The sequence below is a fragment of the Pogoniulus pusillus genome, chromosome 10, assembly GCF_015220805.1.
Source record: "Pogoniulus pusillus isolate bPogPus1 chromosome 10, bPogPus1.pri, whole genome shotgun sequence".
Lineage (NCBI taxonomy): Eukaryota > Metazoa > Chordata > Aves > Piciformes > Lybiidae > Pogoniulus > Pogoniulus pusillus.
In genome coordinates, this window is record NC_087273.1 from 9091645 (window position 1) to 9115650 (window position 24006).

General features: G+C 40.1%; 1 protein-coding gene across 19 annotated transcripts in view; it reads right to left on the reverse strand.

Moving 5' to 3' along the window:
* CAMK2D (calcium/calmodulin dependent protein kinase II delta) overlaps nt 1–24006 on the reverse strand; it is a 150596-nt gene that overhangs the window by 23618 nt on the left and 102972 nt on the right. For 5 of the 19 annotated variants that reach the window (XM_064149833.1, XM_064149832.1, XM_064149844.1 and 2 more), the window contains exons 9-16: nt 16082–16165; nt 15371–15465; nt 13772–13894; nt 12648–12731; nt 11904–11946; nt 7430–7467; nt 5872–5904; nt 1511–1570 (exon numbers count right to left, since the gene is read on the reverse strand). In XM_064149833.1, coding sequence (XP_064005903.1) covers nt 1511–1570; nt 5872–5904; nt 7430–7467; nt 11904–11946; nt 12648–12731; nt 13772–13894; nt 15371–15465; nt 16082–16165 — 560 coding nt within the window. The remainder of the gene's footprint in view (nt 1–1510; nt 1571–5871; nt 5905–7429; nt 7468–11903; nt 11947–12647; nt 12732–13771; nt 13895–15370; nt 15466–16081; nt 16166–24006) is intronic. The other 14 variants (XM_064149837.1, XM_064149836.1, XM_064149846.1 and 11 more) reach the window with 6 other exon arrangements.

Here is a 24006-nt window from a genome sequence, read left to right on the forward strand (position 1 = left end):
TGTTGCCAGAGGGTGAAACTGGATGTCTCCAATACAGATTTCCTCAACAGCAAGCCAGCAAAAAATACCATCTCACCTAATGCAGCAGCATGCAGAGACCTTATTCATAACCAGCATATGCAGGGCTTTGAAGCTCCAGAGACCGGCAGAGGCTCTCTTTGCACAAGGGCACACTAACTGCTTTGGGCATTTTCCCATCCAAGCCAGGTCAGACAAGGGCAGAACTCAGGCTCTTTGCTTTAAGCATATTTGCTTCTATTAGTATTAAGTGGTCAAATAAAATTACAGATTAATTGATAGGGATTAAGGATGAGTTTACTACCTATAAACACTACCACATTTTGGAAACAGTAGATTACTACTAATTGCTATCTTGGCAGAGCAGCACAGAAGTAAATGGAGGGAGATCTTTGTGCCGTTTTGAAGTGTAATTTCCCCACATTCTTTTTGCCTTGAAAACAGATTAACTAATCTTTGAAATGGCAGCACAGACCATTGTGCATGGCTATATCTGGGAACACACTGCCATAGACTCATGCATGAAACCTGTTAAGTAGTCCTCAGAAACTACAGAGCAGTTCCTTAGAAATTTCTGAAGTAATATATGCTTCAGTGTCAGCTGCACAAAAAGAAAATCAAGAGGAAAAAGCTCTCCCAGTGTGTTTGAAATATCTGTATTTTATGCAGGCATATAGGAAATGATTCCTCACAAAACTGGGCCCTTGCACACTGGCATTTGTTTTTGTGAGCCCCATTACACACGTATGCCTAGGAACTCAGAGCTACTAATGAAAGCAAGACTCCAGCGACGTTCATCAACAGCACTTCACTTAGTGCTGTGTCCCTAACAGAGCATATTGACAAGCACTCTCCTGCAGATTTCAATGTGAGAGAAATCAGCAAAAAATGTTTAGCACTAGAGGCCTCTTGATCTCAGTGAAGACTTGCAAAGTCCTGCTGAGTTGTAGGAAATATGGAATGAAAATCTGAATAAGGTCTGGTTCATGGTAGCCTAGCAATAATCCTGTTAGCTCTCCTTGATATCGATACTTACACTAACGCAAAGCAGAGAAAATAACAGAGTTTGGGTTGGGCTTTTTTTTTGTTATGCAAAAGGTTAGAATTCAAACGATGGAAACAGTCATCAGGCAAAAGAGCAAAGAGCAACACCAAGCGCATTCTACTCACTTTCTGGCACAGCATGCAACAAACTTCAACTACAGTTACAAAGGCTATGACTCTACCGCATCCAGCTGCCACGTAACACTTTCAATTAATAAACACGCTCTAATGGACTTCCTCACAAAAAAAAATTAAAGAGAAAGCAGAATTCAAACGAAAAGTTGGTCCAAAACCTGTTTTTAGAAAAGCAAACAGAGTAAATGCATGAAAAAAGCCCAAAGGAAAAAGAGATTAACAAAAAAAAAAAAAAAAAAAAAAAGAAAGAAGGAAGAACAAACGGAAGACAGTAAAAAACTTCAAGATAAATGAAGGAAGATTCCAGGTATACCAGCGCCGGGGTAGGAATATTTTCCTTGGGGCTGGTTACCACGTTCGTTTTGTTGTTTATCTGTAGGTGTGCAGAAAACAGAAACAGACAGGCCTTAGAACTTGCTGTAGGCACCGTATCTATATCTCTCTGTATAGAACATCTATATACAGATATAGATATCTATATATAGATATAGATATGGAAATAAAGAATCACTGAAAGATGAACTTATGAACCTGAAAGGACGCTAACGACAGAGCCAACAGCTAGCTGCAACTCCTCCAAACGTGCCAGCTACACAAAGGTCTATGTAAGATACAGATGACTTCGTCTGTGACACTTCAAAGAACAGAGAGCCTTTAAGCAGCAGCTAATCACATATAAGAATAAGAATATGGGTTTGAAGAAAGCCTTAAATAGCCATGGTCATTTCTTGACATGTGATAGCATTAACTAATTGCATTCAGCTGTTATTTCTTATTACCTAGTGTAGAATCATTTAGGTTGGAAAAGACCTTCAAGATCATCAAGTCCAACCATATTACTGCCATAAATAATTATTCAGAGCTCTCCAGAAATCTACAGATTTTTTTTTTCCTACTGGCTTCTGGGAACAGATTCAAACAACTACAACTGATCTCAGATCTGAGTAACTGTAACTGATCCCAGATCTGAAGAAATAGAACTGATGCTAGAACGAGAACTGATGCTAGAACGAGCTTTTTTGGGTGTTGACACCAGAATAATTGGCAGCTGGGACTTTTTGCCAGCAGGCTTTGCCAGAAGCCTGCAGTAGGTTGTGTATCAGCCTTTCCTTTTTGGTACTACAACCTGGAAGTCAAAAATTTCACACTGTAGCATCTGTAGTTTTACTCCACAAATCTGTACATTTCTACTTGACATGCTGACTGATTCTAAAGCTTAGCACATCACTACACCTTTATAAAGCTTCTAGCTCTTATTATACAAAACTTTAATTCAAACTAAACTGTTTAGCAATAAGTTTAAAGGTGTCTGATTCTTTAAATCCATTTTAAAGATTCAGCTTTCATAAGCATTGTGGGATGATAATAGAAATACTAAAAACAATGGACCAAGCCACTTTTTACATGCACTAATAAGCAAGATCTGAGTGGAGAAAAACTAATTTTAAACAGGTATTTTTTTTTCTATAACAACAAATAGGAAAAAAAATATTACCAACATTTTGGTCATGTCTAACTTCAACAACAGCAGTCCCGAGCAGCATGCAGAATTCAGTGTACTGATCTATACTGTCTGGAAAGACTCTGACACTCCACATCCTCCCCCCACCCCAAATATTCCACTGAACCTTGTAGTCACAGTGCTTAGCAACAAATGTGCAAATCAAAGAAAAAAAGGTCCAAAATTGTTTTTGATTTTCCAAAAGTGTAATTAACTTCACTTAAAGAAGCAGACCCTAGCAATTAATTGGTGTAATCTGGCACTTTTTTTTTCTTGTACAAGAAAAGCCTTTATAAACCATTTAGAATATGGTGAAATGTTAAGTAACACGCATGAAAAGGCAGGAAGAACGAGGAAGTCCTGCAACAGTGGACTGAGCTGGGCTGTGAATAAGACATCAGGCTTCAGATTTAACTTTTGAGGACTCTGTGGTCTCAGTTGAAGTTTGCAGCTTCTCAGCATGCAGACTAACACTGAAGCTTTTGTCCGTGCCAAAGGCTTTGCTAAATTTGCACCTCACAAGTTAGCACCACTGAGGAAATTCAGGGAACTTCACATCCTCAGCAGTTTTTGATGAGTGTTGTACATTGCTGGAGGTGTGGTGGCTGACTTGTTGACTGCAGGAACTAAGCCTGCAGTTGAACCAAACCTTACTTTGGGTATCTTTCAATCATGGAAATGTCATCAGGATCTGCATTAATTAATTACAGACTGCACATTTTCTTAACTTAAGCAGCATTTAACTAGCGTTGAAGAATATAAAACAGTCTTGCTACTTAATGTCAGGGAACATTATTCTGACACTGAATGTTACTTAGGATTTGTGACACTAACCACCCTCCCATACACAATACTACTACTTTGATCTAAAATCAAAGTTCACAGTGCTCTACAGCAGGAGGATGAGAAACAGTTATTTATTTTAACAATAACCTTTCTACAGAAATTGCCATTAAAAGATAAGATGAGTCACTAGTGAGTCCCAAGTGTTTAGTTTATGTCCCACCTTGGCCTAGTTATTGTCAAGTATATTTCATTTATCTCTTCACAATTACAGCTGTAAGTTGCAAAGTTGTCTGACTTGACACAGGGAGGGATTCATCTTTGTGCATACAGTCATTCATGGGGAGACATCAGTATTAGCAAGCATTTGATATATCAGCTAACTTGTTTTGATATTTATGGGACTGTGACATGGACAAAACTTGGTTTCCTTACTCAGGAAAAACCCAACCAATTCAGCAAATGAAAGGTCTACAGGAGAATGGTGCAATAGCCAGAACACACAGTGCTGCTAGACAGCACACTGAATCTTCCAAAACCAAAGAAAAATCAGATAGTAAGTGGCATGAGTAAAAGTTCATATTTTTATGGCAGTGTAGTCATCAAAAAGACTACAAATCAAAGGGCCCTAGCAAAAGGCAGATGATCTTTTGAGGTCCCTTCCAGCCCCTGACATTCTCTAATTCTATACAGAAAAACACAAGAAGAAAAAATAAGATTTCAGCTTTCATATAGTTCTGTTCAGTAGCTTAACACAAAAAATAAAGTGCTGTGCCAAATGAATGTCTGTTGTTGGATACAAAATGAAAACAGGTTAATCAGCTTTCAATTCCAATTTTGCCTGAGTAAGGAGAGCAGGCTTGGGTCCATACTCCCTTGGTGGATGTCCTATAAAATAAACAATACCCATTACAGCTAATGCTGAAAACTGCAGGAAATATGTTCAAAATTTCTTAGTAAGATATCAAGAATACAGCATTCATTAGTAAAAGCAAAGAGAAAATGTGACTAAAAATACAATTACTTCTTCTGTGAAAACAGAACTTAGTAACCCTCTTGGAAACTGAGAACACAGCAATAAGCCTGTATAGTTTCTTTGTCTCACAGAGACAGAACTTATCCATGTGTTTTTAGGAACAGATGAACACACATGATCTATTTTCCATGTGTTCTTAACAGGAAAGGGACATGATTCCAAAAGGAGCCAAATATTTGCAGAGGAAACAGTTATTCTTAAGTTGAATTGTGCTCTGTTGCAAAGAAAGAGAACTTTTATACTAATACATTGCTTGTCAAAAGCCACTCTTAGGTCTGACAGTAGTGCAGGACACATACAGAGATGCTCCGTTCTAGGCATGGAGCAGAATCATTACTGGTCTTCCTTTCAGTGTAGTAGCAAATATTTTAAGAAACAAAACCTGTATCTTGGAACTTAATTTTTCAGCTGGTACGTCTGTAACAAAAAGTTAAAGCACACTTAATGTCAGGGATACTGGAGGCAGCCCCACTTTGTGATCCCCATTTGGACACTGAAAGAGCAGACTGTTGACCTATACAACACTTGTCTGCCCAGACCTGACCTTCAATTTCTGCTTCTCAAAGAGAGCTGTACTGCCCAGAGAAAGGTGTGGATGAGGAATATTTGCCTTCTCTCTACTAGTAGCAGCAATAGAAGCTGGCTGGGACATCATAACTGATCATCAACATCTCACAGTCAGACTGAAAACCCACGATGAACAGGAACCAAGTAACCTGTTTTGTGGGCTCAGAGGCTACATGAAAGTCTACAAGATGGTAGATTGAGGAGCAAGAAAAGTTACTGAGACTTGATTGTCAGTTAGGATATCTTGTGACATAGCCCTGAGCTGTGAAGGAAGTTAGCTGGGAAACTGTAGTACAGAAAGGCTGTGAACTGGGGTTTTCACTCCTGAGAATTTAGCATGGCATCTCTGCCTATAGTGGCTCACTGAAAGCAACACTACCTCACTAGGCAAAGTCATTTGTGATACTTTTATGATACTAATACTATTAGTTTTAAAATAAGGAGGTTTTAAAAATTAAGAGAAGGCTGTTACAGGATTGCTATTTTTATTCACTAAGGACAGCTGCACTGGCCAATGTTGCATCTACTTTATTTGTTTTTCCTGTGTTCCCAAATTAAAAAAAGAACCAGAACATAAAAAAAAAACCCCAAAATGATTGAAAGAACTGCAGAACAACTCAATGTGGATGGCATATAACAACTGCAGGCTTAGAATTCACAAGGTTGTACTTCCAAGTCTTGCAGCTTCCCACAGAATGTTAACCAAACTAATTGCAACTGTTTGATTTCTAAGTGTGAACGTTTCACAGGAGGGAAAAAAAACAAATCTGTGGATAAAGTTCCTCACCATCATCTGAACACTCGAACTGGACTTCCTTTTCTGAATTGACCAGTCAGAGAGAAAGGAAAAGAAGAAAATGTGACTGCTTGGATTTGAAGCATCAATGCATGGAGTACAGTATATTTCTGCTTTGGCTTTGTTCTTTTTTAAAAGAAGAGAACAGCTTAAGCCGTTGGAAGGGATGGAAAAATGCTATGGAGTATATAGTATCTCAGTAACAGAAATGACAAAAATAGACTTCCCCAGAGAGAAATTTAACTCCCTTTGCTCCACATGACCATGCATCAAACAGCAGACACATAGAGTGTGCTAGAAACCAAAGTATCAAACCCCACCAAGTGTGGCAAAATTTTGGCAACAATTTTTTTCCATTATTATGATCAAAACTGAGATATAACAGATACCATTGTAGACCTGTAGGAGGAATGATATTTAAAAAGGAAAAGCTGGTCAGACAGATATATAAAATTATATATCCCACCATGAAACACGTTAAGGGTCTTCCACAGCAATGGTAAAAGGAGTTCTGAATGTGTGCTTCTCCATGTAACTAGAGTATCCACCACTTGGCAGAGAGAAGCATTGGCATCATGTACTCACTTCATTTTAATTCAGCCTCATCATTTTTTGGATAGGAAAAGTGTGCATATGTGGGAGAGCAGGAACAAATATACTATGAATTATTTAAATATACAGTGTTTTGTTAAAATCAAAGGTTAAGATTAAATAGGAAATTAAAATTCAGGTCAAAGACACACTTCTGAGTAAACACAGAGGACAGAAGAATATCTTTTGAATCATATAATAAAAGCTTGAGGAACTTATTTTAGTCTTCAGTTCTCCATGAAAAGAAATACAAAATTTGTCATTGCTCAGTATTTTTTTTTCTTTTAAATATTTCTTTCTTTATTTTCTGGCTGTTTTTCAAAGTATTTATCCAGAACGTTCATTTGTGAAGCATCCATCCTCCTGCAGGATCTGCTGACATGAGAATAAGAGCTCTAAATCACGTATGAAAGCTGCCAAAATGTTCCCTTCTTAGCAAGGTCTATTAGTCAGGATGAGCTGATTTGTTGAGATAGTAAACCCCTCAAGTTCTGCCAAATATAGCGAGTACATCTGGCAGAATACACCTCATGTGGAGCCAAGCCTATCAGGCAACTTTTGGTCTTCCATGAAATCTAATGAAAGGCAAAGGGGCACATGGAAGCAACAGAGCTGCAGATAAACACTGGTATCTAAAAAGCTATCATGCCCACCACCAAACCATTACTTATGAGCTAATAAATTACACTGAGTCAGTAATTATGCACCATCCTTCATAAAAACAGCAAAAAAGGCAACACTTTTCTATCTTCCACTTAATAAATACCTGAAAAACAAATATTTTAATTTCTTAAGCCTCACCTACCAACTTCAACCACTACAAATACATACAGTTAAGAAACACTTACAAACCAATTCTACAAAGGAAAGAAATAACAATAATCAGTTCTAGAAACTGGCAGGAGTTACAGGTGGGTGGTGACTAACAGAGCAGATTTGAAGCAGGTGTTTAACCTACCTTAACTCCATCCGGCTTTTTCAGTAAACTCTTGGCTGCTGTAAAAGGAGACAAAATTCAGCATCAGAGGGGTCACCATTGAGGTCAGGCAGCTGTGCAGCAAACCCCCAGTGCCTCCCAGCTGCAGACATGTTTCCAGCTTTTTTTTCCTCCTTTTGTTGCTCTGAGTATAGGATATACTTAAGAAGCTGCAAATACTTCAGATCATCACAGATCTCTTTTCCCATTGATTAAAGGTGTAGGTTAACCGTGCTTATACAAGGTGTCCTTGGGTGGCACAGAGGAAATGGAAGCAGGGGGAGTGTAAAAGAGGCAGCCTCAGATATGCTGATTTTATTTAACTGCACCAGAACTGATAATGGGGGTAGTTTGATATGACTATAAAAAGTACTGTTCTGATGGCAAGGACCCTGACCAGGGTTTTGTTGAGTCTACTGGTATCTTAGTGATGTTATTAATATGAAAGTGACACAAAAATAACCAGTATCAAATCAGTGAGGTCCCTAAAAGATACCACACTGATCTATTCCATCTAATGAAAAGTAAAGTGGGTTTTTAAAAAGCACCTCTGAGCAACGGTTCTTTGGGGATTTACCTCCCACGACAATCAGTCCCCTTGCATGGAAGGCCAGGGAAGCAGCAAAGAAGAAAAGAAGGACGCTCTGCTAGCAAAGTGTTAGTTTAGGGCTCTGCTGCTTAGAGTTAATAATCAGCAGCTGGCAGGTCCAACGAAGAAAACCTGCTGTTTTCTGACCACCCTGCACACTGATTGAATTTCTCCAAAGCACTGGGGACTGCTGGGCAAGACTGCACTTGCATTAACATTATCTGTGTGTTAGGTTTTAAACTGCACCATTTCAGACTGGCATCAAATCACTCCAAACTGGCAAATTTGGAGGGCTAATGTGCAAAAAGGCACATCACAGCTCTGAATCTGTAAACACTTAGAGTAGAAATACACGCTGGGAGACCTACCAAATTCAAATAACCTGTTCACTAAAGTGTAAGTGCTTCACGGCTCACTGATGAAAACCTGAACATCAACACATTACAAAAGGAGCCTGGTCTTTTTTTGTTATTGTTTAGGACCCAGTCCTCCTATCAGAATGTGTATCACAGCTCAAGTTTTAAGAAAATGCTGTTCCATCTAAACAGCTTTGCTCAGAAGTCCCTTGCTGAATGGCAAATGCTGCCGCTAGCACTTCAACATTATCAGAACCCTGACATGGAGCTCCCATCATTACCATTCATCTCTAAACCAAAAAACCCTAAACAGCTCGACCTTGCCAACTTAAGGCTGCTCAAACACAAGAAGTAGGGAGTTACTGATTTAATCTTGAAGTTTATTTCTGTTATTTGTGGCTTATTCTCTAACTACATCTGCATTAAGTGCTCATTCAGCTTTGCTTCACAGTACAAAAAATGTAAGATCACCTCAGAAACTATACATAAATAATTCATTGCCCATTGTTTTGTTGTTTATATTAAACAACTTGGAAAGTGAAGTCAGGTTAATGTTTATAATTTACTGCATACACCAGCCCTCCAAATGCAGTTTATTAATTAAGGACATTGGCCAACACTACCACTGACAATCAATCTCCCAAGGGCCACGACTTACAATTGAAAAGAACCAACCCAAACGTATCTGTATTATGCAGCAGGACAAAAGCATGCATTTAATTTACAGAAATATGGTAATTAATGCAGATAACACATTGTTTAACATACATTTTTGAGATAGGATACATCCTGTTGCATTGTGTGCTTGCAGGATTTGATGCAACAGGGACTTTACACTCCCATAAATACTGCGCGCACTTCACTAACTTCTGAAGTTTATTATGGAGAACGAAGGGGAGAAGCTATTTCTACAACTGAAGGCCAAAAAAACCCAGTTCTTTGCTTTCAAAGCCTTTTTCATAAATTTGGGAAAACATAAACTAATTCTTACATCAGCTGCTGCTCATGGAATCACAGAATGTATCTGGTTGGAAGAGACCTTCAAGATCATCCAGTCCATCTTTTGACCCAGCGTTGAAGGGTCAACACTAAACCATGTCCCTCAACACTAAACCATGTCCCTATTCACCAGGTCCATGCTGCTTCAACACCCCCAGGGATGGTGACTCCACTACTGCCCTGGGCAGACCATTCCAATGCCTGACAACCCTTCCAGTGAAGAAATATTTCCTAATATCCAGTCTAAACCTCCCCGGTGCATTTTGTATCCATTTCCTCTGGTCCTGTTGCTTGCCACCAATAAGTTCATCATAAACTAGATCCTTCTGATAAATCTGTGCATAAAACTTCTGAGTTCTTTTAATGCTTGACAAACATTACACATTATATGTAAACAATTAAATGAAAGCCAGTAAAATGAGGGCACTAAAAGCAGTAACTACGAGGGCTGTGTTCATGGCACTGGCAGCGTGTCCTTCGAAATGTGCCTGAAATGGATTATTATGCAGTATTTCATGTGATAGGACGTGTTCCATTCTCAACTGCCTTTGCTGGTTTTTGTTTGGAATGTATTTTTAATAATATTTTGATGCATCTTCCTTTAAGCACAGATACTGCATACAAATCAAGGATTTAAAGAATTTGCAGGAGCGAAGCAATTAGCATATTCTAAATTAAGCCCACGATGAAAAGATTTCTTGCCACTACAAGCAATAGCTATAAATAAAATCTAAGGCAGCACTAATAGGGCAGAAAGCAGACTGAAAAGAAATGGTGTTGTGACAACATGTAGAAAAAAAAGTGATTTAGGACAAACAGCAATTCTGAAGAGAAAAAAAGATGTTCCTTTCACGTGCTGAGGGTCTTACCTCACAAGAAATATACATTCCACATAAAAGGAAAAAAGAAAAAGGAAAATAAAACACTTTAATAACCACATTGTTATGGACAAATGACCTTCAAAAGCATGCTTTGCCATGAAATACAATGAATAAACAACTTGGAAAACCAAAATCTAATCAAGGGAAAATACAGGTCATTATGGTGTAAAACAGAGGTGAAAGGTGAAGAAAGAAAATATCCAAAACAAAGCCAAAACTCCTGTCTGCTTTTCATGTCAAAACACTATTATTTTAAAATAACTCCAGCTTTTTTTGGTTCATGAAAGCTGAAACTGACCTTTCCATATGTAGACAGTGACAGTTCTGAACAGTGATGAGAAATGATGTATGGCTGTTATTTAATAACGATTCATTTTTACAAGGTATGCAAGCCACAGCTTTCCCCATCTTTGAAATGAATTGGCAGATGCTGGCACTTCATTAAGCATTAACCCAATGGAATTCAGGTTCTGTATTACAGGTGTGTATTAAAGACTGGAAGATGACCGAGAAAGGAGCTGCATTTCAAGTACCATGCAAACTGAACAACTTGTTCTTGCATTCGTTATAATGTAATTTATTTTGGATCATTCAGTGCTTAGTATTATTCAAACCAAGCCCAAAGCACTATCATGTTTTTGTCTGCAAATTAACTTATGTTACACTCCAACAGTTACATCACAGAGTAGAAAGATCTGTAAAATTGCTGATTTTGAAATTTGCCATTCCTTTTCACTATTCACTTGAACTCTGAAATGGCAAAATGAACAACTCAGCATAGTGTCAACACTTTGGCGATACTGGACAGTTCTAAACCTACTAAGAGAGAACTGATTTTAGCTTTGGATTTTAAAGTTTGGTTTAGTCTAAAGACCTTCACCTCCAGGGATATCACTACAAAATTATTTCAGAAAGAGGAAACATCTCTTAGAATCATAGAATCAACCAGGTTGGAAGAGACCTCCAAGATCATCCAGTCCAACCTATCCCCCAGCCCTATCCAGTCAACTAGACCATGGCACTAAGTGCCTCATCCAGTCTCTTCTTGAACACCTCCAGGGACAGCGACTCCACCAGCTCCCTGAAACACCTCTTGTTTCAAGCCAGGCATTAGAAGAGAAGGAAAAGCACTCATTCTATTATCTTTCTTACTCCTTATCAAAATAATGAATAATGAATGTGTATTTTATTTTAAGGTTTAATACAGGGTGCAAGAGAATCCTGGAACAACATTGCAGGCATATAAAAGTAAGTATGTTTTTCAAAGTTGTTTTGTGATACTTATGCACCTGGAGCTCTATATATGACTTTCATTTTTCCTTCAACAAAACAGACAGCTTTTTAGTGTTACCTGTTTTTGGCAGGTAACACTAAAAAGTAAGAAACTCACATTCTAGCGAGCTTAGTCTCTAGATTCTAGTGAGTTCCACATTAAAGTAACTGTCATTTATAAGAGATTCTCCCTGGCCCTAATAGTTTGAATTCTCTTTGCTTCCACAATAAAACTCAATCCAACAAACAAACAAAACAACTTCAGATACATAATGTAATCTTTCTGTACTAATTAAATCTTAATCATCACAGATGTGAAAACCTTAAGACCATATTAATCTGGAGCTCAATGAACATACCTGAGAAATTCCTGGTAGCCAGCATAGTTGTCAGAATGGCCCCCTGTGTACACACACATTTTCTCAAATTAGCATCACACTTGTGTCTAATTCTGCATGTCAACACCAGGCAACAACAAAGGAAAACACAAGCCTTAATCACAGCAATTACTAAATAAACCCTGAAAGAATGGATTGTCTGGGCAATGCCAGGAGTACATAAATTGTAATTTAATCTTAATTACACACCTATCAGCAACCCTCAAACATTTACCAGTTGTAGCACAAACCATGAGAATTGAAGAGGCACAGCCATTATCAGCAAAATACTCAACTGAATGGGAAACAGAGTTTACTAATCTGCTTTTAGATTCTTTTTTTAAGTAGGAAAAGGAGCTGATTTGTGATGTGCACATTTGAAATTTCACACCTGTGAAGTTATCCTGTCTGGTAAGGAGAAAACAAAGGATAAGCTAAAAGAATAACTTCAAGAATTTTCCTTCAATGAAATATTTTGGTGTGCATAAATGCAGATGATTTTTATTGTTTTGAATCCAACAAACTTTTGATATCTTCCCCTCACTTTCATGAAAAGTTTTAGATCCTCATGCCAAAAGCTGACCACTTATCAAAGAGGTCATATAAGCATAATATCCTAGAAAGCTTTTGCTTCAGGACCATTTGTTTTACATGTGGACTTTAAGCCAACCTTCTTTTATCTTTCCAAAGCTGGCTACTTCTCCCTGAAGAAGTTTTCATTCTTACCTTTAGTTTTCTTCTTGCATTGAATTTCTTCAAGCAATCTACAGTCTCTTGTCTGTGCATCATAGAGGCAACAGTAGAACGTTGCTGAAAGAAGAAGAAAATAATTATTTTAACACATCTAGCCAGACATTGAGCATTTTATTTACTCTATAACATACATATCACAACCCACGTGGTCCACAACTCAGGCCTCAAATTCCTAACCTGCCTGGCTATCCCTTTGTGCAGGTTTCTACACACTTGGAAAATTTCCAAATCAACAAAGTCGAGCTCTCATTTTACTCATCCTTTTCCACGTGGTAAAGGCCTCTTGAAACAGAGAAAAATCGAAGTACAGAATGTACCAAGACTTGGAAAGTAGTCCTGGATCCGTTAAGAGTCAGGCAGCCTCTGTTACCTGCAAATTAACTTTTAAAAAGTCCTTTAATTTCCTGCCTTTATATTTCATGCTCTCATGATGCTTATCTGGAAATGGTGATATAAAGCATTATCTAACTCTGAAGATACTTTATTGTACAATTCTGTTTTTCCTCTGAGAATTTAAAATAATGCTCTAATTTTGGCAGTGAACTTCTGCACCGCAATGTTAAGGCAAAGGAGTTCATTCCTGCAAAAATCTTACCTCGGGCTGAGACCTCACTATACAGCACTACTTATTGCATCTGTATAATTATCATTTTACACTTCCCTAGTTTCATGGATTCAGAGAATGGTTTAGGCTGGAAACGACCTTCAAGATCATACAGTTCAAAGTCCATGCCCTTTGACTAGCCTAGGTCATTCAAGGCCACATCCAACTTGGCCTTGAACACCTCCAGGGAGGGAGCATCCACAACCTCCCTGGGAAACTTGTTTCAGTGCTTCACAACCCTCACTGTCAAGAATGTCTTCATAACCTCCATTCTAAATCTGCTCTCCTCCAGCTTCAATCCATTCCCTCCCATCCTATCACTACAAGCCCATGTAAAAAGTCCCTCCCCAGCTGTGTTGTAGGCCCCCTTGAGGCACTGGAAGGGGGCTGCAGAAGCAAGGATTATTCTCTGAACACCTTCACTAAACACTGAAGTAAGCTATAAGACAGGTTATCACCAAATGATCATGGCAAACCCATGGCAATAACTTACACAGATCCATGGATGCTTTAGTGCTTCTGATGCTGTGATACGTTTTGCTGGGTTGATGGTAAGCATTTTATTGATAAGGTCTTTTGCTTCAGGAGTCACAGTATCCCATTCTGGAGAGGGAAACTATAGAAAACAATTAAGAGTTCTGTGAGCATTACCTTGTACAATCCTTACACAACTTTACCTACTTCTATAGCATTAGCTGCTAGCAAAACTAACCAGTTTTATGGAGAAAAAAAAGCACATTTTGCATTAGAAAGGTTTCAATTAATCAGTTTTATAAATGGTGTTTTTCTCCTCTACTGTTCTGAATTTTTATTCAGTTTGAATGCACAGCATTTCTGTATTTACAACAGCATGATGCCAGCTGAAATTCACAGCAGGAAATAACAATGGCAGACAGAATAACAAATCCCAGTCATCAGAGAGGCAGAAGGTCGTGCAGCACTCAATACAGCCACAGTTTCTCTTTTAATAAAGACAAAAAATGTAAGCATTATTATTCAAACTCCTGTTTGGTGTCCTTCAATATAAACCTGAATGATAACTGTAGAGTTAAAAGATGTAAATCTGACTAGTTTTGAATCCAACACCTCTATGCTCAGTGAAATATTTATATGTGCATTTGGGGTCTGCTCAAATGATAACGGAATGAACAAAACCCTGTGTCTTAAATTGTTCTTCTGAACAGACCTCAACCTCGAGGATTTTGTTTTCCACTATTACAAATACTAATTCTTGGGCAACAGGAATTTGGTATTAGCCAAGCTGGTACTTCACAAGTACATATAGCAGCTCAGTCTCTTAATTTCTTAATGTCTTTCTTTGCTGAAATCACAGTTCCCTCCTGTCACCTGGATGACTTGATATTTGTTCAGAAGGAAGAAAACTTAAAAGTCTCTTAGCTTATTTTCAGTAAAAGGCTGTGGCATAACAACTCCCATTTCAGTTATCATCATTCTGGATGAAGACTGGATTCAAATAAGCACTTGAAAATTACAAGGTTCTGTCTTTTCTTTTTGATCCTTCAGAAGCTATTTAGATCTGAGGACCAGCAGCATTCTGTCTAACACAATATAAATCTGTGACGTTGCAAGACTCATTATGTCACCACATCTTCACTTTTTTATTACCAACAGCTGAAATACACATAGCTAATGAAAGCATTCCTTTTGAAAGCCTCTGGAGCAGCCTGTATTTCCCAAAGTGGGCAATGCAACAGCAACAAGATGCACATTTAGGAAGCTTAAGGCTTCTTAAAGACAATTTAGAATAACTGACTGAAGTGATGAACCACAAGGCCTTGGGAACTGAGAGGTCTGAAAGAGATTGTCAGGACAACATCAGATTGCATGATTTATATGTGGACTGGACAATGAAAGCTTGGAGCCATAAGGAAACTAGATTTAAACTAGAACAGGATGTTCCCATCTCAGTAAGGTTCCTGTTACTGAAGCAACATTTACTATATTGAATGTCTCATAAAAACAACCAATTTAAAATAAGGAAAATAAATAAATCTGATTTAACTTTTTGCTCAAGAAAAATCCTATTAGGAGGTACAAGTGTAACTAATTGAATATAAAGCATGGTACATACATCATAAGCACCAGCCTTGATCTGCTGGTAAAGCCTGTGCTGGTCTTCATCCCAGAAAGGAGGATATCCCACCAGAAGGATATACAGAATGACACCTGGGGGAAATTCACAGTGATAGTAAGTGATTTCAAGGAATAAACCACAGAAATTCATTTCACACCTGACAACCATGTAAAACAAATGGCTCAACAGATTATCCTAGCTATTAAAAAATACTGCCTGCTGGTGCTGGAGAGAAGAGTAAATGTTGGGTTCACAGGAGAACCTCCCATACAGAGTGTGGGCAATAATGAGTATCTGACACACCATCAGATCAGGAACACTGACAGTGTTCCAGCTTGATGGAGATGCAATTTTCAAGTGTTCTAGGAAAATGCTTCTTTTACCTCTGTTTTTGCCATGGCTTGTACTGGTGTCTGTGTTAAAACTGTCTTTTAATTAATTTCATGCAAAGAAAAAGCATTTTAATACTTTGGGAATGTGTGTTGTGCAGACATGGACAAGAATGACACGGTGACAGACCTCCAAAAATAATTTAAAAAACAGTATGCTGGTAGAATAACAAAAAAAACTGATGACCTCTTCTAAAAGTTAACACTGCAACCTATTAAATACTTATTATCTGATGCAGAATAGAACAGATTCTATACACCACCTCCCCCAAAATATTATACAGTAGAGAGAACACCGTCTCTCAGAATAATTTCTTACCACATGCCCACATATCCACAGGTTTTCCATAAGGATCTTTTCGTAACACCTCTGGAGAAAGGTATCCTGGAGTGCCAGCAAAGCCTGTAAAAAGCAAGGCAACTGCTTTCAAAAGCTGTACAGTGCATGACTCTCACCTCTGCCCACAGGATGTTATCACCCAAGCCATCGACCATTAATTGCTTCATTTGAACTTGTCTTTGTACAGCAAATTAGCTGCAAGTAACAATCATGGGGATCCTTATGCAGACTTGGCATGTCCCTTTCTGCCACCACGTTTGGTAGGGTGGAGAGGACAGCAAGAAGCCAGCTTGTTGCCCATCTATACTGGTACTCCAGATTTAACACTGGTGTCAAGTATCTGGTGACAGTGCAACAGGGGAAGGTTTCCAGAAAGATTACAAGATAGCCAATGGAATTTCTCTCATGATTACTGCAACACTCTAAGTTGTAGCAAGACATTCAGTAGTAAGGGGCAAATACATTTGGCTAAGGGTCAAGGTCAAGACAGTTAGGAGAGAGAGGGAATGTGGGAAACTTATCTGAGTGTTCCCCTTGGAGATACTAATCAGAAGACAGAAAATTCAGACCATGCCTGCCAGAGACTACTATTACAGGATTTTTAATAATTAGCCTAGTTCAGACTACTTTAAATAACTCCTAACTATAAAAATTAAGACTCTAAACATGACTTGCATGGGATTTCTGGGAGTCTGCCACCTGTGAAGATTGTTACCACACACTGAGCACTTCCACTAGCATTTGTGAGAAATTAACTAAGCTACAGTATTGTAACTATAAGGAGCATTTAAGGAGCTCTATTCAGCCTTACAGGAGGGCAGATTTCTGAGTAAACAACAAGCAGGGCTGGAGTTAAGAAAGGCTTATGTATGGAGAGAGCTCTCATTTGGAAGGGGAAAAAAAGAAAGTAAAAACACTGCCTACTACTTAGCATGAAGACCACCAACCTAGGGCTCAGCCTTCCTACAATCTTTGCTATTCATACTGCACACAGCTACTTCTGATCTTTCCACTGCAAAACTAATTTCTGTGAAGCCATTCCACTTCTGGAAACCTCCTTATAAAAGCTTATAAAAAGATCTCTGAAGAAATCTATCCTTTAAAATTTGTATGTTTTTCATTCTTTATTCATTACCAGCAGTGCTGCTTTCTCTTAAGAGAAATGCAAAATGTAGGGATAAATGCAAACCTTTCTTAGGACACTGTAAGTGATAAAAACTTAATGACTAATGACATTCTGTGCCATTTCAGGCAGTCTGTTCTTTTGAGCCTCTTTGCCTAAAATAAATCATAGAATGGTGTGGGTTAGAAGGCAACTCCAAAGGTAATCTAGTCCAGCCCTGCTGCAGTCAGCAAGGACATCCTCCACTAGAGCAGGTTGCTCACAGCCTTGTCAAGCCTGACTTTAAAAATCTCCAGGGATGGGGCCTCCACCACCTCTCTGGGCAACCTGTTGCAGCATTGCACCTTCATGATGCAGAACTTGTTTCCAACATCCAATCTTTACTTGCTCTTCTCCCTTTTCAAACCACTGTCCCTCATCCTATCCCTGCAGGCCTTTACAAACAGTCCCCCTGCAGCCTTCTTGTAGTGCACTTCAGTTACTGGAAGGCCTCTCTCAGGTCTCCCTAAAGCCTTCTCTTCTCCAGGCTGAACAAGCCCAGTCCCTCAGCCTGTCTTTGTAGCAGAGGTGCTCCAACCCCCTGATTGTTTTTGTGGCGCTCCTCTTGACCTGCTCCATCAGGTCCATGTTCTCCTTCTTGTGTTGAGAGCTGGATACAGTACTCTAGGTGAGGTCTCACCAGAGCCATAAGACTTCTGGCCTGCAGAACTAAAACAAATGTGCCTAAAACTTTGTCTAAAATAAATGCATAGGAACTCCTGAAAGGTAAGACTTGGGTGGCTTTCCTGAAGGAGCACATGTAATTTCTGAAATAGCACCACACTGGATTCCACAACACTCATGAGAGATGGTGCCTTTGGCCTCTTCCTGGCAATCACTTTAGGCTGGGAAGAAGGAACACACGGTGTGTATTCTACTGAGAACACAGATAAAACATTTTCATGAAAAAATAAGCTTGGGGTTTGTAGTCTCCTGATATGAGAGCTATGAATTGTTAAGGAATACTTATCAGACAGGAAACACATCTTATGCTCCTCTGAGAGACTGAAAAATGCTTTAAATAGAGATGTTTCCCATCTCTTCTTGGCTTTAGTGCTCTACATGAGTATTTGTGTTCAATTTGAAGGGTAGGTAAAGTTGTCTTAGCTTTTTGTTACAGCTTGAAACTTACCACGGCTCCATAAACACTATTATGCATCACTTGAAAATAAACTTTAAAGCAAGTATCATAAAATGGTTTAGGTTGGAAAGGACCTTCAAAATCATCCAGTTCCAAACCCATACCCAGCAGGGGCAGAGACACTTCCCATTAGTCCAGGCTGCTCAAGTTCTCATCCAACCTGGTCTTGAACACCTCCAGGGAGGAAGCACTGACAATCTCCCCTGACAACCTGTTCCCCACCCTCACTGTCAAACATTTCTTCCTAATCTCCAGTCTAAATCCCCCCTTTTCAAGCTTCAATCCCTTCCCTCCTGTCCTATCACTACAAGTCTTTGTAAAAAGTCACTCCCCAGCTTTCTTGTGGGCTCCCTTCAGGTATCGAAAGGCTGAAGCCTAACTTTATCTCTTGATGAAGATAACAAATGGGTTTGAGCAGAAATGATTGGCACGCTATTAGCCCATATATCTGGGGCCTGAAGCAAACACAGAAAAGCATAGTCATGATTTTGGTGAAAAATCAAAAGCATACTGCATTTTTTTAACTGTTATTCATCAAGCAGTTCTGTATCTGGTCAGTGGGATCTCAATACAAGGGTGCACTTTGCAGAAAACTGTTGCTAACAGCAGTAATTTCTTTAGCTAAAACAACTCTGAAAGCTGAAAACTGCAATCGTACAGAGTCTAGAAAAGCCTGAATCACCTTGTACTCTTATCATTGTATTTAGGTAGCCAGAGACCTAAGAAGAATGCCGTGCTTTGTTGAGTGCAGTGGTGCCACGGGTACAGGACATGGCACATTACTCAGCCTAAATAGCTTACACTTTGCAAACCCTCTTACTGAAAGATTACATATATGCTTAACTTCAGAAATGGTGAGTCAGACCTGGATTGAAGGTTAACTATAATCCCACAACATACACTTGAATTAATGCAGAGGGATGGACCTTAAACACACAACAAAAGAGATTACTGCTCTAAGACCTCCCTAGGCTTTCATCACCCCACTGGTAGGCTTACAGCCTTTTGGCAGCACTTATGCACAGATTACGAACTAAAATGGCAGAATAAACTAGCACACCATATTAAACAGTTGAAGTTTTACATCTTTGCTATAATACCTCCCAAGAACAACAATTCCAACGACTAGTCTGCTGAAAACATACGGAGAACGTGGCAGCAAGGGGTAAGAGCAAGCAGCTGAGAGTCAGGATACACAGTATCACACACACAGTATCACACAGTATCATCAGGGTTGGAAGAGACCTCACAGATCATCAAGTCCAACCCTTTACCACAGAGCTCAAGGCTAGACCATGGCACCAAGTGCCACATCCAATCCTGCCTTGAACAGCCCCAGGGATGGCGACTCCACCACCTCCCCGGGCAGCCCATTCCAGTGTCCAATGACTCTCTCAGTGAAGAACTTTCTCCTCACCTCCAGCCTAAATCTCCCCTGGCACAGCTTGAGGCTGTGTCCTCTTGTTCTGGTGCTGGCCACCTGAGAGAAGAGAGCAACCTCCTCCTGGCCACAACCACCCCTCAGGTAGCTGTAGACAGCAATAAGGTCACCCCTGAGCCTCCTCTTCTCCAGGCTAAACAATCCCAGCTCCCTCAGCCCCTCCTCGTAGGGCTGTGCTCAAGGCCTCTCACCAGCTTCGTCGCCCTTCTCTGGACACGCTCAAGCATCTCAATGTCCCTCCTAAACTGGGGGGCCCAGAACTGGACACAGTACTCAAGGTGTGGTCTAACCAGTGCAGAGTACAGGGGCAGAATGACCTCCCTGCTCCTGCTGACCACACCATTCCTGATGCAGGCCAGGATGCCACTGGCTCTCTTGGCCACCTGGGCACACTGCTGGCTCATGTTCAGGTGGGTATCAATCAGCACCCCCAGATCCCTCTCTGTCTGGCTGCTCTCCAGCCACTCCGACCCCAGCCTGTATCTCTGCATGGGGTTGTTGTGGCCAAAGTAGAGCACCCTGCACTTGGAGCTATTGAACCCCATCCCCTTGGACTCTGCCCATCTGTCCAGGCGGTCAAGGTCCCGCTGCAGAGCCCTTCTGCCCTCCAACTCAGTCACATCTGCCCCCAGCTTGGTGTCATCTGCAAACTTGCTGATGACTGACTCCATGCCCTCATCCAGATCATCTATGAAGATGTTAAAGAGGATGGGGCCCAGCACTGATCCCTGAGGGACACCACTAGTGACTGGCCGCCAGCTGGATGTGGCACCATTCACCACCACTCTCTGGGTCCGGCCCTCCAGCCAGTTCCTAACCCAGCACAGAGTGTTGCCATCCAAGCCATGGGCTGACAGCTTAGCCAGCAGTTTGCTGTGGGGGACAGTGTCAAAGGCCTTGCTGAAGTCCAGATAGACCACATCCACAGGCCTCCCCACAGCAGCAGCTTTCTCCTCCTGCACAGCAGGATCTGGAAAACTAACTCTACATAATCCAAATGTAATGCAACTAGCAAACTAATTCAGGGAAGCTACTCAAAGGGCTTCAAAGGTGCAGTGAGTTAAGTGCAACCCAGCCACCTACTCCAGCTTGGGGTAATGAGTCACCTGCCCCGGTGAGTCGGTGGAGCCCATTTGTGACACTTCCCTAGGCCATGAAGCACCTGCTAGCCGGGTGAGGTGCTCCAGCTCAGTCCTGGAATGCTTTCTATGAACAGGCAAGGAACAGGTTTGTTTTGACAAACCAGGAAAGCATTCTGTTGTCTCCAAACATGCAGAACTCTAGCCAGTTTCCTGCTGAGGCACAGCCATGGTTGGAGCAGAAAGCAACCACGCCACCAGAGGACTACACCCAAAAAAAAAAAGAAAGAAAAACATACTGATGCAGAGCTATAATTAGAAGCAGAGCCATGAGTCACTAAGTGCTGCAGAATCCAGTGGAAAGCAGAAAAATCTTTTGGAAGGAAGCAAGTTAAAGTTCTTTTGAGCACATCAGAGTTCACATTTTGCCTTGTTAAAGCGGGTGATGTTAAAGAAGACGAGAGAAGGCACTCAGAACACTACTGAAAGGTTTTGCAGAGGAAGCTCCAGAACAACTACAGGACCTTACTGAACGCCACAAAGTAAAACAGACCTGCATTAGACTTTCCATTATCTGTCTGCCAGGCTACCTCTTCCTTACGTACATATGTCGAAGACATTCGATTCAATTTCCTCTCCACTGAGCTCATCCTGGCAGTCTCCTGATGCTATGAGTGTAAACCAAGTACTTCACAAGAATTAAATGACTAAAATCTGAAGTGCAGTATTTTATGGGGAACTGCAACCTCCACTGCATGGCCTGCATCTATACAGATGCATCATCTAGAGAAAACATCCCTGAAGTCAAGTTCCTTCTGCTGATTTTTATCTTGAGACGTTTCCTGTTTCCCTGATGCTTTTGTCATTGTAACAGATCTAATGTCTTTTCTGTTCCACTCCTTTTGTACTGGTCTGTTTGTTAATGTGCAAGAGCAATCTCCTCTTCGGTGGATTACTGAAATCCATTTATAAAAAGGCTGGGATTTAAAACAACAGGCTAGCTTATAAAGCCACCAACATATGTCCAATGGTACTGCTTGTGCATCCACACCTAGTTAGAGCCTACACTTCAAATACTCTACCTCTCGACCCACTGCCTGGGCAAAATAATTTGTGCTTTTATCCTAAGTTCACAATCAATTTCTTCAATTTTTAACTTCACTTTCTAGCTGCTCTGTGTGAGAATAGGCAGCTGCTATAACTATTTCATCCTGTATTTTTCCCTTGAGATTTACAGTAAAGTTTGTCCCATGCTTCACATCTGTTCAAAGAGGGTGGTATGTGACATGGACACACCACATTTGTACATGTCTAAAAAATGACCAGTATTAAATCTGTTTCATCATTTTCATCTGTTAAGTGTAACAAGTAATCTGCAATTAGCATTTATTTTTTAATTAACAAAACTCAAAGGAATAGTTTAATGGAAGTGTAGAGAAGTGTGCAACGTTTAATGCGCTACCCCCTATCCTCATATCCTGGACATGTAAGAGACACTCTTTGTAAGATGTGGATTAAAAGCCCTTTTCAGACTATTCTGCAAGGGTCCAGATGCTTTTAACTACCCTTTACCTTGCTTTCCATGATCTACCAGATGAGTTTCTCATTTATTAATGACTGTACATTTTTAATGAGCTAGCTCACTTTGACACCAGTGGGTCAAAGAATGCTTTTAGGAGCAGTTTTACTTGGCAGATGTGAAGGGGCAGTCACCTCTGGGACAGAAACATAAGCAGCTGGGACAGGTAATCTGTACTGTTACAGAAACATATGGATGTAGATGACTGTCTCAAGTAGTCAACCTTCCCCCCCTCCCCCTTTTTTTTTGTTCTAGTTGCATTCTAAAGTGCTTCAGAATATAGTTTTCTGGTATTTTCAACTGACAGAGAAGTTACTCAGATAAAATATTTTGACAACTGGGCAGGGACACACAGAACTATTAATTCACTTCTCAGTCACCCAAGCACCTAACTGGAAACCACCCATCAGCCTACCAGGCCCTATTGTGCTAGTTTGAAGCAAGCTGGGATGTTTTGGTAACAGAACTAGATAATGGGCAGTGAAATGAAAAACAATTGATGTCAACTTCTCTCACAGTCACGCTGAGAACTCTGGGAAGAAGAAGAAAATATTCTCCATTTTGTTTCTCTCTCTTGCCTTTGCCTTAGACCTGGTCACATCTCATTAACCCTGCTCCTACTAACCTTGCTCCCTAACCTCTTGGCTGCACCTCTTTTCTTCCTGAGAACTGGGGTAAGGTTGAGAGGGCCGGGGGGAGGTGTTGGGGTGGTTTGAGAGCCCCTCCTGGGGACTCAGGTTTCTGGGAGGGGAGTTGTGCTTTTGTATTGTTTATCCTTTGTATATTTCTGTATATAATTGTATATAACTGTATATATTATAAATAGCTGCTTGTAAATTCTGCTAGCTGTAAATAAATTGCTTCACCTGTATTCCCAGGGTCCGTCTGAGTTAGCTGGGGCAAATTCAAAAGTGTGGGGGGGCGGGGTAACCCCCAAACCATCACATTTTTAATTGGCTTTCCCAATGTGGGGCTAGAGATTTTAGTGAGTGGAAATTAGCTCTGGGAATTAAGATGAAGCTAATCAAGCAGCTATTGTATTTGGTTGGTGCATTGCTCTGGTCTGGTTTTGTTTTCTTGACATTTAATTGGATAAAAGGTCAAATTGTTGCTTATTTCATTGATCTGGCTTATAATAAGGCTAAAGCTAAGGTTTCAGATATGTTCTGGAGCTGGGGTGATTTGATTCTTGGTTATGCTGGTTTTAATATCTCTGAGAATATTACCAAGGACGTTACAGGAGCTCTGGTCAATAATGTGACAATCAATGGAAATTCTGCTTTAAATATGGCTCTAATGAGAGTTATTCAGCCTAAGACAGGAATTCCAACTGTTTGCATAGGTACATGCTCATGTAAAACTGTTTTTCTTCTTACAATTTTTAATATTTGCCTTATGATTTTAATATTCATATTAATTTTGGCATTATTGGTGAAAAATTCAAAACCAGCTTCTGTAAGAGCTAGGAAAAATTCTGTGTCTCAGAAGCAGTCTCTTTCACA